This window comes from Erinaceus europaeus, chromosome 4 (assembly GCF_950295315.1).
Source record: "Erinaceus europaeus chromosome 4, mEriEur2.1, whole genome shotgun sequence".
Taxonomy (NCBI): Eukaryota; Metazoa; Chordata; class Mammalia; order Eulipotyphla; family Erinaceidae; genus Erinaceus; species Erinaceus europaeus.
The window spans coordinates 59,495,948-59,511,515 of record NC_080165.1 but is presented as its reverse complement, the minus strand read 5'-3'; the positions used below and the strand labels follow the sequence as shown (position 1 = coordinate 59,511,515).

Genomic DNA, 15,568 nt, shown 5'->3' with positions numbered 1-15,568 from the left:
AGTGCTTCACTCATTTCATTTGTTTCTTACAACCCTGTGTAGACTCATTTACAAATAAATACATCAAGGCATGAACGTGAATAAGCTAGAGGCCTGGGAGGTGGCACAGTAGGTAGGACACTGAACTTTGAAGTGTGAGGTTCAGCATTTGGTCCTTGGCATCCCACATGCCACAAGGATGTTCTGATTCTTTCTACCTTGTTAATAAAGAAAAACTTTTGGGTGGAGGGGAGATAGCATAATGGTTATACAAAGAGACTCTCACACCTGAGGCCCCAAAGTCCCAGGTTCAAAACCCTGCACCACCATAAGCCAGAGCTGAACAGTGCTCTGGTAAAAAAAATATATATATATATAACTTTTAAAATAATAAATACATTTTTTTTAAAAATCAAGTAACTTGCCAAATATCTCAAAAGGAATAAATGATAGAAGCAGGGTCCAAAGATAGGTGGGTCTGCTTCTTGGCCAGAAAGTTATGCTGTCCCCAGCAAGACATTATCTACAAGAGCAGCCATGACAATCAAACTGTCTAGCTCCAGGACATAACTGCTTTACAAATGGGACTAAACATGCACCCACTCACCTTAGGGAAGAGGGAAACCTACAGCAATGTCTAGAAGATATAATTCCAACTGACTGGATTCAAACTTGGATCATGGCTCACAAGAGCTTCTATATTAGGTAGCACAAAGTGCAAGGACTGGCGTAAAGATCCGGGTTTGAGCCCTGGCTCCCTACCTGCAGGGGAGTCACTTCACAGGCAGTGAAGCAGGTCTGCAGGTGTCTATCTTTCTCTCCCCCTCTCTGTCTTCCCCTCCTCTCTCCATTTCTCTCTGTCCGATCCAACAACAACGACATCAGTAACAACAACAATGAAAAACAAAGGGCAACAAAAAAGGGAAAATATTTTTTAAAAAGGTTGAAAAAAAAAAAAGAGCTTCTATATTCTTGTATCTTTTTCCCAGTCTGACAAGTCTGACTTCCTATTTCCCTTACAGAGTGCCCCACTACTCCTCAGGAGCAGTAAGAACAGAACTGAGATGTAGCATGAGCCTCAACTGTGGTCTAGAGTCTGTCACTTCCCATCTGGCTCCAGCCCTTAGAACAGGATTTGGAATATCGTAAGTGCTCAATAAATATCTTGTTGAATGAATAAAGGAGTGAAAAACTTTACCTCCTGTGGCTGCAGTTTCTTCATCTGGGGGTGTGGGAGAAGGTGCAAGGACTGCATTAGATTAATAATCTCCAAGATTTCTTCTTGCTCTAACACTGTATACTTTTTAATAAACATTACCTTTGAAATAAGATGGAAAACCTTCCCTCTTTCTTCTATGCCAAATTCCATCCCTCCAACAACTTCAGCTATATGTCTGGTACATTTAAAACAGGTACATTTAAAACAGGTTTCTCTACAAACTCAGTGAAGGCTGAAATGGCTCACACACATGTCTGGACTGTGTGATTCTCTTTCCCTAAATCTAAGTTTCTCAACTGGAGAAATGGCATCACCTCTGAATATCTCACATAAATCCCCATCAGTCCCCGAAAAGACTTTTTTGGACAGTAGATACCCATACTGATCACCCATACTAACACCTTGAAATTCTAGCTTTTCACTGGAAGTAGTTCTATCTCCCTAGGACTAATGGGAACTTGGGGGGGGAGGGGGAGCCTATGAGGCTATCACAAAGACCAAGTAATGAGGGAAGAAATACAACTGACTTTACAAACACCAGGAGAGCTAAACATCAAAAGCTACAATGGGACTAACAAACAATGAAGACTTATCCTATACAAAAAACACTTGTGCCCCTGAAAAGTATCTCTGTCACTGGGTTTTAAGTAACTGAAGTTGTGTGTTTTACCTTGAATCAAAGGAAATATACTATTCTGAGGGTATAGTCAAAATCACAAGACCAAGCAAGCCCAGGATCCAAAAATGTTTAAATTTGAGGGCACAGAAGAGAATAGATGTTTACCATCGATGCTTGGGGAAGAAAGACTAGCTTGGGGCCAGCACCAGCCCATGAAACCATGAGCCTCTGAGATCTCTCCTGGTCAGGCTCACCTGTAGGATGGTATTTGGGGGACAGTGACCACGGGGACAGTGGAGGAGATGTCTCGGCCTGCTTCTTCTGGCTCTTTCTTGATCTTTTGCTTCAAAGTCATCTTGTTCTTCTTGGGCACTCCTTTAAGGCATCCACCCACCCCACCTTGGCCTTCATCTTCATCCCCCTCCTCCTCCTCCTCCATCTCTTCCTTCTCTTCATTCTCCCCACAGTTTTCTTTCAGTCCTTCTTCCTCTCCAGCCTCACTCAGCTTTCCAGGGGAGTCACCCTTCCTCCTAGCAGTGACAGCACCAGGTGGTGAGTGGGCATCACAGTAGGCAGTCTTACGCACTGTGAAGGTAGTGCCATTGAGGCTGGTCTCACGCATGGGCTCAATCTTCATAAAGAGGCCAGCCCGCTGTGCACAGGTTACATGGAAGGCTGTGTAGCAATTTACCTTATGGCACTGGATGGCTGCACCCAGTCCCTTCTGCTTGCAGATGTAACAGGTGAGTTTCCAGCGGGCTGGTGGGATGTTGTTGATTCCCTCGATGGGCTCGAGGAATACAGTGTTAGCAAAGCAGACTTCAGGGATCCAGATGGCACACACCACGTGGGCCCAGTGCCCATCACTGGTCTGCTTGAAGGCGCCACCCTTGTTAGGGCAGAGGACGCAATCCACAGGCCGGGAGGGAGACTGCAGGCAGCAGCGGCATAACCACTGACCCTCAGGGATGTAGGGAACACCATAGCATTCCTGGTGTACGGCCAGGTTACAGATGTCACAGAAGAGAATGACATTGCTGTTGTGGCATTCATCATCTAAGCAAACGCAACAGAAGGCATCTTCATCAATGAGTGACTGCTGGGCCCCACTGCTGCGACTCTCCAAGTATGACTCCTTCTCAAGTCGATCCACCAGTAGCTCAAATGTATCTGCCGACACCAAACTGTGCCCATCTACTCGCCGCTTCTCATTCACCATGTCCAGCCAGGCAAGGTCCTCCTCATCCATGTCATACTCTACCTCTGCATCCAGGTCTTCAGGTGGCTTCTCAATGTAGCGGTAGTAGGCAGCAGGTAACGGGGGTGCTTCTGGCTGGTTACCTGGGTCCACCATGCGGAAGCTGGGCAGTGGGAGATGGAAGGAAGTTCCAGATGCATGCTTGGAGCAAGACTCCCTCTTCTTGCCCTTGGATGAGGGCTTTTTAGACTTGCCAGGGAACTGAGGCTGCTCACTATTTTCCTTATTACTGTTGCACTCGGTGATATCCTGTGCAGTCAGCTCATCCTCTGTGATGATCTTCAGTGGGTCATAGATGCTGATACGATGTAGGCGTCCATCAATGTCCACCTCAACAATCCGTTGGGCCTGGGCATATGTCAGGGTCTCCCGTGTGGGTGAACACTTCAGACTGTAAGGGGATGGGGAACGCTGGCCCTCGGCATTCTGCCGCGATTTCTGGCGCGGCTTCCTCATGGCACCTCAGATCCAAAAAAAACAGACCTAAGGAGAAAAATCCAGGAGGTCATCAGATATATATTCATATGTGCATGCATACACTCATTCAACTTTCCATCCTGCCTTCAGACATCCACAGGGGTTGTTACTTTGTTCTCCTTTAAGTCTTTCCACAAACACTGCTGTTCCGTAAGACTTCTCTGATCATTTGATCTGAAATTACAACCCCCCCACTAGCACTCTTTCATCATGCTTTATTTTTCACTGTAAATCAACACCAGTGCTAACTAGTCATCACATACAGTTATATCGATTAACAGTGGAAGTCAGGGAGGTGGTGAAGTAGATAAAGCACTGGGCTCTTAAGTATGAGGTCTGAGTTCAATCCCCAGCAGCACACATACTAGAGTGATATCTGGATCTCTCCCTCTCTGCCTATCATTCTTTGTGAATAAATGAATAAAATCATTTAAAAAAAAAAAGAAAGAGAAAAAAGAATCAATGATGGCAAAACCTCAATGGAAATAATCTTATCTGGGGAGTAACTTATCTTTAAAGAGAGAAAGAGAGATGCATCTGAGAAACTTATTGTTAGGTAAGTTCACCATGAGAATGGAACACAGCAGTGGATTTTGTATACTTAGGGAACTTAATGAACTAAATAACACAAGGTTGGTTTAAGCACAAAGCAAAATGATGCCATCCAGAGACACAGTAAATACAAGACATATGAAGCTGCTGACACTGTAAAATGCTATGATCTGAAAGGCCAGTGGTGGTGAACCTGGCTGAGTGCATGTTACTATGCACAATGACCCAGGTTCGAACCCCCAGTCCCTACCTGCAGGGGGAAAGCTTTGCAACTGGTGAAGCAGTGCTGCAGGTATCTCTCTGTCTCCCTTTCTTTCACTCTCCCCTAGAATGTACTTTCCATGAGGGGAAGAATTTTTGCTTGTCTTGTTTGTTCACTATTGGACTGGTAACGGATTCTAATAGATACTAGTAGAGTGAAAGGAGAAATCAAAATTACATGACTACTGTCCTTAAGGATCTGTCTAATTGAAGGTACAGATTATAATACAATGTGGTGAGAGATGTAGTGTTCTAATGATGTACACAAAGCTGTAAAACAACTACAGTAAAGGAGGGGGTGCTTAAACCTTTAGAAAAGAAGAAGATGAGGGGCTAAGAGGTAGCACAACTAGTGAAATATACACACTGCAATGTACAAAGACCCAGGTTCAAGCCCCTTGGTCCCACTTGCAAGGTCAAAGCTTCACAAGTGGTGAAACACTGCTGCAAGTCTACCTATCTCCCCTTCTTCTTTCAATTTCTCTCTGTCTCTATGCAAAACAAATAATTTTTTTTTTATTTTTTGGGGGGATTAATGTTTTTACAGTCAACAGTAAATACAATAGTTTGCACATGCATAACTTTCTCAGTTTTGCACAAAATAAATATTAAGGAAGCAAAAACACCTATCCAAAAGGATTCGTGTATACCTATGTTCATGGCAGCACAATTTGTAATAGGCAAAACCTGGAAACAACCCAGGTGTCCAACAACAGATGAGTGGCTGAGAAAGTGTGGTGTATATATACACAATGGAATACTACTCAGCTATTAAAAATGGTGATTTCACTCTTCACCTCATCTTGGATGGAGCTCAAAGGAATCATTATGTTAAGTCAGAAAGACAAGGATGAATATGGGATGATCTCACTCATAGACAGATGTTGAAAAATACTATCATGCCAAACTAACTTCCCTGGGCAGACAACCTTACCAACGTACCCTGGAACCCCACCTCCCCAGAGCCCTGCCCCACTAGGGAAAGACAGAGACAGGCTGGGGGTATGGATCAACCTGTCAACACCCAGGTCCAGCAGAGTAGCAATGACAGAAGCCAGACATCCCACCTTCTGCGCCCCATAGAGATCTTTAGTCCATACTCCCAGAAGGATAAAGCATAGGGAAGCTTGCAATGGAGGGGATGGAATATGGTGCTTTGGTGGTGGGATTTGTATGAATTGTAACCCCTCTTATCCCACAATCTTGTAGAACATTATTAAATCACTAGTTTTTGGTTTTTGTTTTTTTTAAGTTGAAAAGAAGAAAACTTTGCAGAACTTGGACTGGGTTTGGTGTACTGCATGGAAGTAAGACTCTGGGGTTGGGGGAGGGTTCAGGTCCTGGAACACGATGGCAGAAAAGGATCTAGAGAAGGCTGAATTGTTATGTGGAAAACTAAGAAATGTTACACATGTACAAATGACTATATTTTACTGTTGACTGTAAACCATTAATCCCTTCAATAAAGGAAGCAAATAAATAAATAAATATGAAGAGTATGTACTTTCAAGTTCTCTTTATGGCACTGGAGAGATGGCATAAGGCATATGGCAATAGGAATTTCATATCTTAAGCACCAAAGGTCCAAAATTCAATCCCCAGCACCACTATAAACCAAAGCTAAGCAGTGCTCTGATAAAAAAATAATTTACTGGAGGCTGGACAGTAGCATAATGGGTTAAGCGCACATAGTACCGAGCGTTAAGGACCTACACAAGAATTCCAGCACCCCTCCTGCAGGGGGGGGGGGTCACTGTACAAGCGGTGAAACAGGTCTGCAGGTATTTATCTTTCGCTCTCCCTCTCTGTCTGCCCTCCTCTCTCACTTTCTCTCTGTCCTATCCATTAAAAAAAATGGAAAAAATGGCCACCAAGAGCAGTGGATTTGAGTGGATTCATAGTACTGGCACTAAGCCCCAGTGATAACCTTGGCAGAAAAAAAAAATGAGTGTGTTCTTAATGCAATAAAAAATAATAATTTACTTGTTTTTATTAAACGTGGCCCCCACCAGAGGATCAAAAGTTCACAGATGTAGTATAGTCCAGAAGGTGGCAAAGTGGATAAAACATTGAACTTGAAAACATAAGATCCTAAGTTTGATTCCTGGCACTGTATATGCCAGAGTGATGCTCTGGTCCTTTCTCCCTCAGTATGTAAATCAGGGGTTGGGGGGTGATATACCCAGTACAGCAAATACTTTACCATGTATAAGGACCTGAGTCCCAATAGGCCCCTGCAGAGGGAAGCTTCACAAGTGGCAGAGCAATTCTGCAGATCTCTTCTTCTGTCTTTCAGCCTGTATCAAAATAAAAATAGGGGTGGGGGAGGCTGCTAAGAGCAGTTGGAGTCATGGGGCCAGGTGGTGGCACACCTGGCTGAGTGCACATGTTACAATGCGCAAGGGCCCAGGTTCAAGTCCCCGGTCCCCACCTGCAGGGGGAAAGCTTCACAAGTGGTGAAGTAGTGCTGCAGGTGTCTCTCTGTCTGTCTCTCTTCCTCTCTACCCACCCTTCCCTCTTGATTTCTGGCTCTCTCAATCCAATAAATAAAGATAATAAAAATTGAAAAAAGAAGAGCAGTTGGAGTCATTACGCATGCACCAAAACCCAGTAATGATACTACTGTGTTTGTGTGTGTGTATGTGTGTGAGAGAGAGACAGAGAGACACACACAGAACTTCAAGTTGACTTTTTTAGGTAAAAAGACATAGAGAGGGTGAGGGTAGATAGCATAATGGTTATGCAAAGACTCTCATGCCTGAAGCTTCAAAGTCCCAGGTTCAATTTCCTATACTACCACAGGCCAAAGTTGATCAGTTCTGGTTTTAAAAAGAGAGAGAGAGAGCTGTAGAAAAGGAAAGATAGCACAGCACCAAAGCTCCCTCTGATGCAGTGGAGACCAAATTCAAACCTGGGTATATGCATAGCAAAAACAGGTGCAATATCTAGGTGAACCATTTTGCTGGCTCACAAGTACATTCTTTTTTTTTTTTAATTTATTTCTTTATTGGGGAATTAATGTTTTACATTCAACAGTAAATACAATAGTTTGTACATGTATAACATTCCCCAGTACATTCTTTTTTTGACATTGGGGTTATCACTAGGGTTCAGTGCATGCACCCTGCACAATGATTCCACCATTCCTGGCATTTCTGGTGGTCATCCCTTCCCCACCTCTCTCTTCCTTCCCCACCTCTCCCTTTCTCTCCATTCCCCATCTCTTCCTCTCCCTCTCTCTCTGACAAAAGGAAATAGAGAGGGGAGAGAAAAAGAGAAACACCTGCAGCACTGTTTCACCACTCGTGAAACTTCCTCCCTATAAGTGGGGACTAGAAGCTTGAACACAGGTCTTTGCACATAGTAACATATGCACCTGGCCCCACAAAAATTATAACTTTAAAAAAATGTACAGGGACTGGCAAGAGCTCTCCTGGAAGGTGCCTATAACCCATACTTTAGGCCCCTATACACAAAGGAGAACTACAACAGAAAGAGGAAGCTTCAGTGCTATCCTGTCTCCCCTCTTTCTAAAAACAAAATGGCCAGGTGAAGAAAAAAATAAAGTCGCAAATGTAGGAACCTCTCCCAATCCGTCTTACAATGATTAGAACCCCTCCCTACTCCCTAACCATGCCCAGGTGTCCAGGACAAGCCATTTATCACATGCACTGAACTCTCTCAAGCATGAGGTTCAAAGTTTGACCCTCAGCATCACACATGTCAGTCATATTTTGGCATGCTCTCTCTTTCTCTCAGTAATGAATTGCTGGAGGGGAGTGGAGGCAGTAATAATTTTACACATTTTTAAAACTACAAACCTTTTACTTATTTTTTTTATTATTATTTATTTATTATTAGATAGAGACAGAGAGACACCTGTATCCTACTTCACCACTTGTGAAGCTTTCCACCTACAGTTGGAGACCAAGGCTTGAACCCAGATCTTGTGCACTGTAATGTGTGCACTTAACCAGGTTGTGCCACCACCTGGCCCCTGACCTTTAACTTTTTTTGTTATTTCTGGGACTTCACTGCTCCAGGTCCACTTTTCAGGCAGATGCAGTGATAGGGAAGAATATCACAGAATTGAAGCTTACCCCAGTGAAGTGGATGGGTTCAAATTTCAGTCACATGACAAAACATGAACTTTCCCAAGTGAGCTATTTTGCTGGCCCCAACGGTCTTTTACTTTTAATCCTTCTCACAACGAGTTAGGAAGAATAGATATTATTTCCATTTTTCTGATGAAGAAACAGTTCAGAAAGATGTCACTCAACACAAAGTAAGTGATAAGGTTATACTTCAAATATAGTTCTAATGGTGCAAGATGTAATGCAGTGGCTAGAATACTGGACTTAACAAAGCCTGAGGTCCTGAGTTTGATCCCTAGCATCACAATTGCCAAAGTGATGTTCTGTTTTTCTTTCTTGTGTAAATAAATATTTTATTCATTTATTAGAGAAGAGAGAACCACAGCATCACTCTGGCATATGAGATCCTGGGGGTTGAACTTAGGACCTCATGCTTGAGTCCAGAGCTTTACCCATTGCAATGCCTCTCAGGCTGCTTAATAATAAATCTAAAAAAATTTAAAAAATAAAATCCTGGGGCTGGGCAGTAGCGCACATGGTTGGGAGCACATGTTACAGTGCACAAGGACCCGTGTTCAAGCCCCCAGCCCCACCTGCAGGGGGAAAGCTTTGCAAGTGGTAAAGCAGTGTTGCAGATATCTGTTTCTCTCCCTGTCACTCCCTCCCCTCTCAATTTCTGGCTATCTAGCCAATAAATATAATTTAAAAAATAAAGTAAAATAAAAATCCTGAGCTGCAGAGACAATTTATGGAAAAGACTTTCATGCCTGTGACTCTGAAGTCCCAGGTTTAATCCCCAGTACTATCCTATGCCAGAGCTGAGCACTGCTCTGATGTCTGTCTCTGTATTTCTCTCATTAAAATTACATATATATAATCCATCTAGTTCTGTGCTCGAGAAATAGCTTACCCAGCAGAGCATGTGCTTCACCAATGTGTGAATGGCAGGTTCAAGCCCTGACACATGGGTACACCATGCATGGCACCAGGGAAGCTCCACGACTGGTGGAGTAGTTCTATGGTGTCATTCCTCTGAAAATGAGGCCCCAGGAACAATGAAATCACATTCTGGACCCCACCACCACTTACCACCTGCTCTAGCTCTGATCTGTTCAACTCATCTCACTTCACGTGAAGATAAGATCACCGTAACGCCACAGTCTGGTGCAAACAGAAGCTGGACAGCAATCTAAAGCTAATGGTGGCCCTTGGTGACCTGGGCCACCAGTCATTTAATCTGTCTCCATATTCCATTTGGAAAATGAAATTAATAAATCTACCTCTTGCACGTTGCTATCTGGTAATGTTATCAACATCCTTATTCAAAGGCCTTCAACTCCCAGGGGGACTGAAGCAAACACACAGAACAACTTAGCCAAAGAATGATAGACCGGAGGGCACACAACCCATGTGGATTAAAGAAAACAAAAAAAAATCCCGGGGGTCGGGCGGTAGCACAGCAGGTTAAGTGCAGGTGGCACATGGGGCAAGGATCCCGGTTCCAGCCCCCCAACCCCCAAACCTGCAGGGGGGTCACTTTACAGGCGGTGAAGCAGGTCTGCAGGTGTCTATCTTTCTCTCCCCCATCTATCTTCCCCTCCTCTCTCCATTTCTCTCTGTTCTATCCAACAACAACGATAATCAATAATAATAATAATAACCACAGTAACGATAAAAACAACAAGGGAAACAAAAGAGAAAAAGAAAACAAAATCCTCATGGCAGTTCTGTCCAGGTTCCAGAGGCTCTTGGTCACTACATGCCTTGCAAATGCCAACTCTCTGGGGGCAGCCCTGGGCCAACAAAGTTTTCTTATTCCCCCCTCCCACTCTGGCTAGGACCCCCTTGGAGAGATGAGATTCTACTGCCACTCTCACTTTCAACAGCTTACAAGGCCCCGGAGGTGGTGCTCCTCATAGAGCGCACACATTACCATATAGGAGGGCCCCATAGTCCCCACCTGTGTGTGTGTGGGGGGGGAGTCGCACTATGACTTCACGAGTGGTGAACCAGTGCTTAAGGGGAGTCAATTTTTTCTCCCCCCCACCCCCGTCCACTATTTCTCTGTGTTCTATCAAATAAAAGAAAAAAATAAAAGGAAAACAATGACCGCCAAAAACAATGGATTCCTGAAGCAGGGCCCGGATAGCTCACCTGGATAGTGCACCTGCTTTGCACATCACCCAGCTTCCAGCCCGACGCCCAGGGCACTGGAGGAAGCTTCATTGCTGTGCTGTATTTCTGTGCCTGTCTGCCTGTCTGTCTCTATCTCTCTCAAAGCATCAAGCTCAGAACACTGAAAGACTGTCGATGACTGAAATAAACAGAATGTTTACAGTGTGGCCCCTCCTGATCAACTGGAGTATCTCTCCACGAAGCAAGTGTCTATGGAAATCTCGACAGTTCCACGCTCTAAGACTGGGGGGGAGGGGTGGCAAGTTCTAAGGACGAATTTTCTCATAGCACTGCTGCTGAGGAAAAAGAAATGGACGGGGGAGGGGTCTAGATGGCATAATAATTATGCAAAGAGACTCTCACGATTGAGGCTCCAAAGTCCCAGGTTCAATCCCCCGCACCACCACAAACCAGAGCTGGTGAGTGCTCTTATTTTAAAAATAAAAAAAGAAGAAGAAGAAGAAGAGGAAAGAAAGAAATGAAATGAGTCCTGTCCACAAAAAGCTTAAAGTCTAGGTTTTTTGGCGGGAGTTTCTCATCTCAGAGATCTTCCCACAGGCACATGTTGGAGCATCTCCAACACCCCCGGAGGTCTTCTAGGCACCCACTAACCCTCCCTAGGGACCCCGAAGGATGAGGAATTCTGCCCTGAGACTGCCACCCCTGTAGCCCACACCAGATACTCTGGAGACAAGGGAGGACCCCAACCGCTGCTCCCGCCCCTTCGCAGGGGCATGTCTTGCAAAAGAATCTTGGCCCTTCGGTGGAGAAAGGAGGGAAATAAAACCTCCCCAGGTAGGAGGGGACGAGCAAGTCACAGTGCATCTGAAGCCGAGTTGTAGCCTCAGAGAAAGCGAGCGCCAGGGGCCCAGCGGAGAAGAGGCGAGCGCCCATTGGCCGCCTCAGCTGCCAGTCAGGAGGCACCCAGGGACCTGGGGCCGCTTAGGGGGTGGAACGCTTCGCTGCTCTGGCCAATTGGAGCGTGTGGCGGGGGCGGGGCTCGGCAACTCCGCTTCCAGGGCTGGGGGGAGACAAGATGGCGGCTGCAGGAGGGGGTCCTTGCTTTTCAGCTCCCCCCTCACCCGCCTTCTCCTTCCCCGCCACCGCCCTCGCTCCAGGGAAGAGCTTTCGAACCAACTGCACCCACTTCTGGAAGCACTCTGCTTCCCTCCTCCTGTCCCCTGCGCAGTCTCGAGCTCCCGTAGGCCCCGGTGCCCCCGCCCCTCTGTCCGCCCCCCCCCCCACCACCCCCATTACCTCAGCCGCCGGCCCGGCCCCACCGTTCGGGGCCCCAGAGCGCGGACGGGCCGGCCGTCGAGCAGGTCGGTGCGGCCCGGGGATCCGAAAGCGGCCTCCTCCCGCGCTGGCCTCCGCGGTCACCGCCGTAGCCCTTCCCGGCCAGCGCTGGGGCCCCGGCCCGGCCACCGCCGCCGCTCCCGGGGGAGGAGGGGGAATGGAGGCGCCGCCGCCGCCGCCGCCACGGAGCCCAGCCGAGGGGAGGGAGGGATCAGCCCCCAGGCAGGATCCGCCCCTCCGGCCTCCCCCCGCCACCTCCACCCCTTCCCTCGCTCCCTCCCTGGCTCCGCGGGTTCTCCCGCGGAACACGAGCGAGAGCGCGAAAGGGGGAAAAGCAGGGGGGGAATCCCCCCGCCCGTGGCCGGCGTGGCTGCGGCCGGCGTGGCGGCGGCCGGGGCGGCGGAGAGGAGCGCGGAGCCGCCGCCGCCGCCGCCACGGGCCACGGTCTCCCGCTCGGCCTCACGGTGGCGGTGCGGACGCGGCTGGGGCGCAGAGCGCAGCGGAGCAGACTCGGGGTGTGCGCCCGCCGCGGCCCGGGCTCCCCGGCTCCCCGGCTCCCCGGCTCCCGGTCCCCGCTCGCCGCCGGGGGAGCCCGGCGAAGATGCGGAGGGTGTTCGCGTCCGGCCGGGAAAGACCTAGACCCCCAGGCTCCCTCGAGGGGTCAGTCGCCCCGAGCCCTCGGGGGGAGGCGACGAAGGTCGTAGATAACCCTCCCCCAACTAGAAGACCCCCCCCCCAAAAAAAAAAGAGGTTAAGCGAGGTCAGTGGTTGAAGCCAAAGCCTCGCTGTCGTTTCTTGGGTTGCAGGTGCCTGCGCCTCCTCCCCGCGCCCAGGTCTGACCACAAAGGTCCAGCGAGGCCGCCGGCGGGCTCGGGGGAGACCGACCTGCTCCCGGGGCGCGGGAGGGAGGCGGCGGGACCCCACCACCACCTCCTCCTCCTTTTCCAGAAACAGCGCTGACTTTGTGGCGGGCCATCCTCTCCCTCCAGGATTTTAACTCGAGTCAGAGCAAAAGTTTTGAGAGTCAGCTCAAGGCTGTCTGCTAAACTCTAAACTCGCCTGTCACTGTAGACAAGAGACGACGCTCCTTAAACTTGATTTGGCTCGGAACCGGTTAATTGACTGCAGTAGGCGTCTTTCTCAAAAGACGCCTGACAAATGGCAAGTTGAGACACTGAGAAGTACTCAAACTGACTTTTTGTTTTGTTTTGATGAGTAAATTCCAGAAGTGAGCTCGACACTCCCTCCCCACCCCAATAAATTGGAAAGCTTACCTCGGATGACTGGGGTCCGCCTCGCCAATACTAAATGATGTTTCTGCAGGATGTATGGACAGCCTGCCTTTAATGTGCAGATGAATCGCACTTTTTTTTTTTTAAGCGTTTCGTCAGCCCGCGCTGGTGGTGGAACTTGGCGAGACTTTCACAATTTCTTGCTTGATTCTAATGATAGGGAAACACGGATTCTAGAGTCAGAATGGAAGATGAAGAAGCCTTAGGATCCAAGTCTTGCAAATGTTGAAACTAAATGTACTTGCATTCTTTCTGAAGGGCAGAGGCCCTTTGTTCTTAATTCCTTAATTCTAAGGGATCTTAAAATGTGCTTTTAATTTGACATTTTGATTAAAAAATAATCTAATTTGTATTGCAAAGGTGTCTTCTGCACCTTTAGGCAAAATGACAGCAAATATACGGCTTTAACCGTTTTTAAAAGAAGGGAGTGGCTTGTGCTTACAAGGGCAGGGCAGTGTTTTGAAAGTTGTGAAGATGGTATAATATGAATTAATGTCAATTCAAGGCTAGAGGGAATAGTTATTTGGAGGGAAGGTGTGCAAGAAAAGATGATTAATTGTGGAAGAAAAAAACCCCAGAGACAAGAGAATATCACAATTGCTCTAGTTAAGGAAAAAGGCAAAAACAAACTGAAGACTGATAGAAACATGAATGCTGAATTTCATTTCTTATTCTTTAAAAAACATAACTATACATTTGACTACTTTTATATCATGATGAATGCTTTCAAAATTTATGTGGCACAACTCCCATTAGTATGATTAGGAACTATTAATATGTTTTTTCACTAAAGATAACCTTAGTGAATGAAGAGATGGCTCATCGGAAACTTTAATACCTGAGGTCCTTGGTTTGATCCCTGGGACTACAAGAACCACAATGGTGCTCTGACCTGTCTCTCTCTCTCCTCTCTGCCACATGTAATAAATAAAATAAATCTTTAAAAAGTGAATAAATGCCCTTAAGAGTGCATTGGTTTACAGGTTTCTTTTTTAAAGCTTTTATACTAAAACCTTGTTTAGCATATTTCTTTTCCATTTTCTTTTTTTTTTTTCATTTTTTATTTGTGAATAATATCTTCCATTTGGGGGTGGGGATAGATAGCATAGTGGTTATGCAAAGAGATTCTCATGCCTGAGACTCCAAAGTCTCAAATTCAATCCCACACCACCAGAAGCCAGAGCTGGTAAGTGCTTTGGTTTAAAATAAATACATAAGTTAAAGTAATATATATATACTCCATTTTTATTTTTTTATATTTATTTCCTTTTGTTGTCCTTGTTTTTCATTATTGTTGTTGTTATTGATGTCATCGTTGTTGGATAGAAGAGAAATGGAGAGAGGAGGCAAAGACAGAGGGGGGAGAGAAAGACACCTGCAGCTTGTGAAGCGACTCCTCTATAGGTAGGGAGCCGGGAGCTCGAACCGGGATCCTTAAGCTGGTCCTTGCGCTTCCATTTTCTTCATGATAACATTACAGTTGCCTTCACATTTATATTTTTTAATATTTTGTTATTTATTAATGAGAAAGGAGGAAAGAAAGAACTAAACGTGCTGTCGGGGATCAAACTCGGGACTTCATGCTCAATAGTCCAATGCTGTATCCATTGTACCAACTCCGGGACCACTTCACATTTATTTTTGACACTTGCAACTGGTTTTCGATAATATACATCTACATATAACCAGTTCACAATAAGCCATTAAAAATGAAATTGGAGTGGTCTGGGAGGCAGAGTAGATAAAATACTAGACTCTCAAGCATGAGATCTTGAGTTTAATTCCCAGAAACACATCTACTGGAGTGATGCCTGGTTCTTTCTGTCTCTCCTTTCTCAAATAAATAAATAAAATCTTTTTTTAAAAAAATGGAGGGCCAGGAGTCGGGCGGGAGCGCAGTGGGTTAAGCGTACCTTGCGCAAAGCGCAAGGACCAGCGTAAGAAACCCGGTTTGAGGCCCCGGTTCCCCACCTGCAGGGGAGTCGCTTCACAAGCAGTGAAGCAGGTCTGCAGGTATCTTTCTCTCCTCCTCTCTATCTTCCCCTCCTCTCTCGATCTCTCTCTGTCCTATCCAACAATGACGACAACAATAGTAACTACAACAATAAAAAGAAACAAGCAACATAGGGAATAAATAAATAATTAAAAATATATTTTACACTGCAACTCCAGTATAGACAAAACTGCAAAAAAAAAATATATATATATATGGAGGGTCAATAAAATGATTTAAATTCACCAGAAACTGGTCTTTCCAAACTCAACCATATAGCAATTTAGTTACCTTTCATTCCAACTAGTAGGGTTTTTATTTTATTTTTTTTACACTTATTCCCTTTTGTTGTC

The 15,568-nt window shown here is 46.0% G+C and overlaps 2 protein-coding genes across 3 annotated transcripts in view; one reads left to right on the top strand and one right to left on the bottom strand.

Annotated features, from left to right (window-relative positions):
- Positions 1–12,291, bottom strand: part of BRPF3 (bromodomain and PHD finger containing 3) — a 47,420-nt gene extending 35,129 nt beyond the window's left edge. The window contains exons 1-2 of one of the 2 annotated variants that reach the window (XM_016193024.2): positions 11,892–12,291; positions 2,072–3,558 (exon numbers count right to left, since the gene is read on the bottom strand). In XM_016193024.2, the coding sequence (XP_016048510.2) occupies positions 2,072–3,531 (1,460 nt within the window). In that variant the 5' untranslated portion in view covers positions 3,532–3,558; positions 11,892–12,291. The remainder of the gene's footprint in view (positions 1–2,071; positions 3,559–11,891) is intronic. The other variant, XM_007534243.3, reaches the window with a different exon arrangement.
- LOC132538207 (collagen alpha-1(II) chain-like) lies at positions 9,435–14,192 on the top strand. The gene is made up of 3 exons (XM_060190812.1): positions 9,435–9,464; positions 11,304–12,590; positions 12,879–14,192. Exons 1-2 carry the CDS (start codon positions 9,435–9,437, stop codon positions 12,567–12,569), a joined length of 1,296 nt encoding a protein of 431 aa, XP_060046795.1. The 3' UTR covers positions 12,570–12,590; positions 12,879–14,192.
- Positions 14,193–15,568: the final 1,376 nt, after the last annotated feature.

Bases quoted from the DNA above. Each gene is read 5' to 3' on its own strand.
- LOC132538207 (XM_060190812.1), top strand. From the start codon at position 9,435: ATGCATGGCACCAGGGAAGCTCCACGACTG. The intron at 9,465-11,303 runs GTGGAGTAGTTC...CCACCCCTGTAG, and splicing joins CCAGGGAAGCTCCACGACTG to CCCACACCAGATACTCTGGA.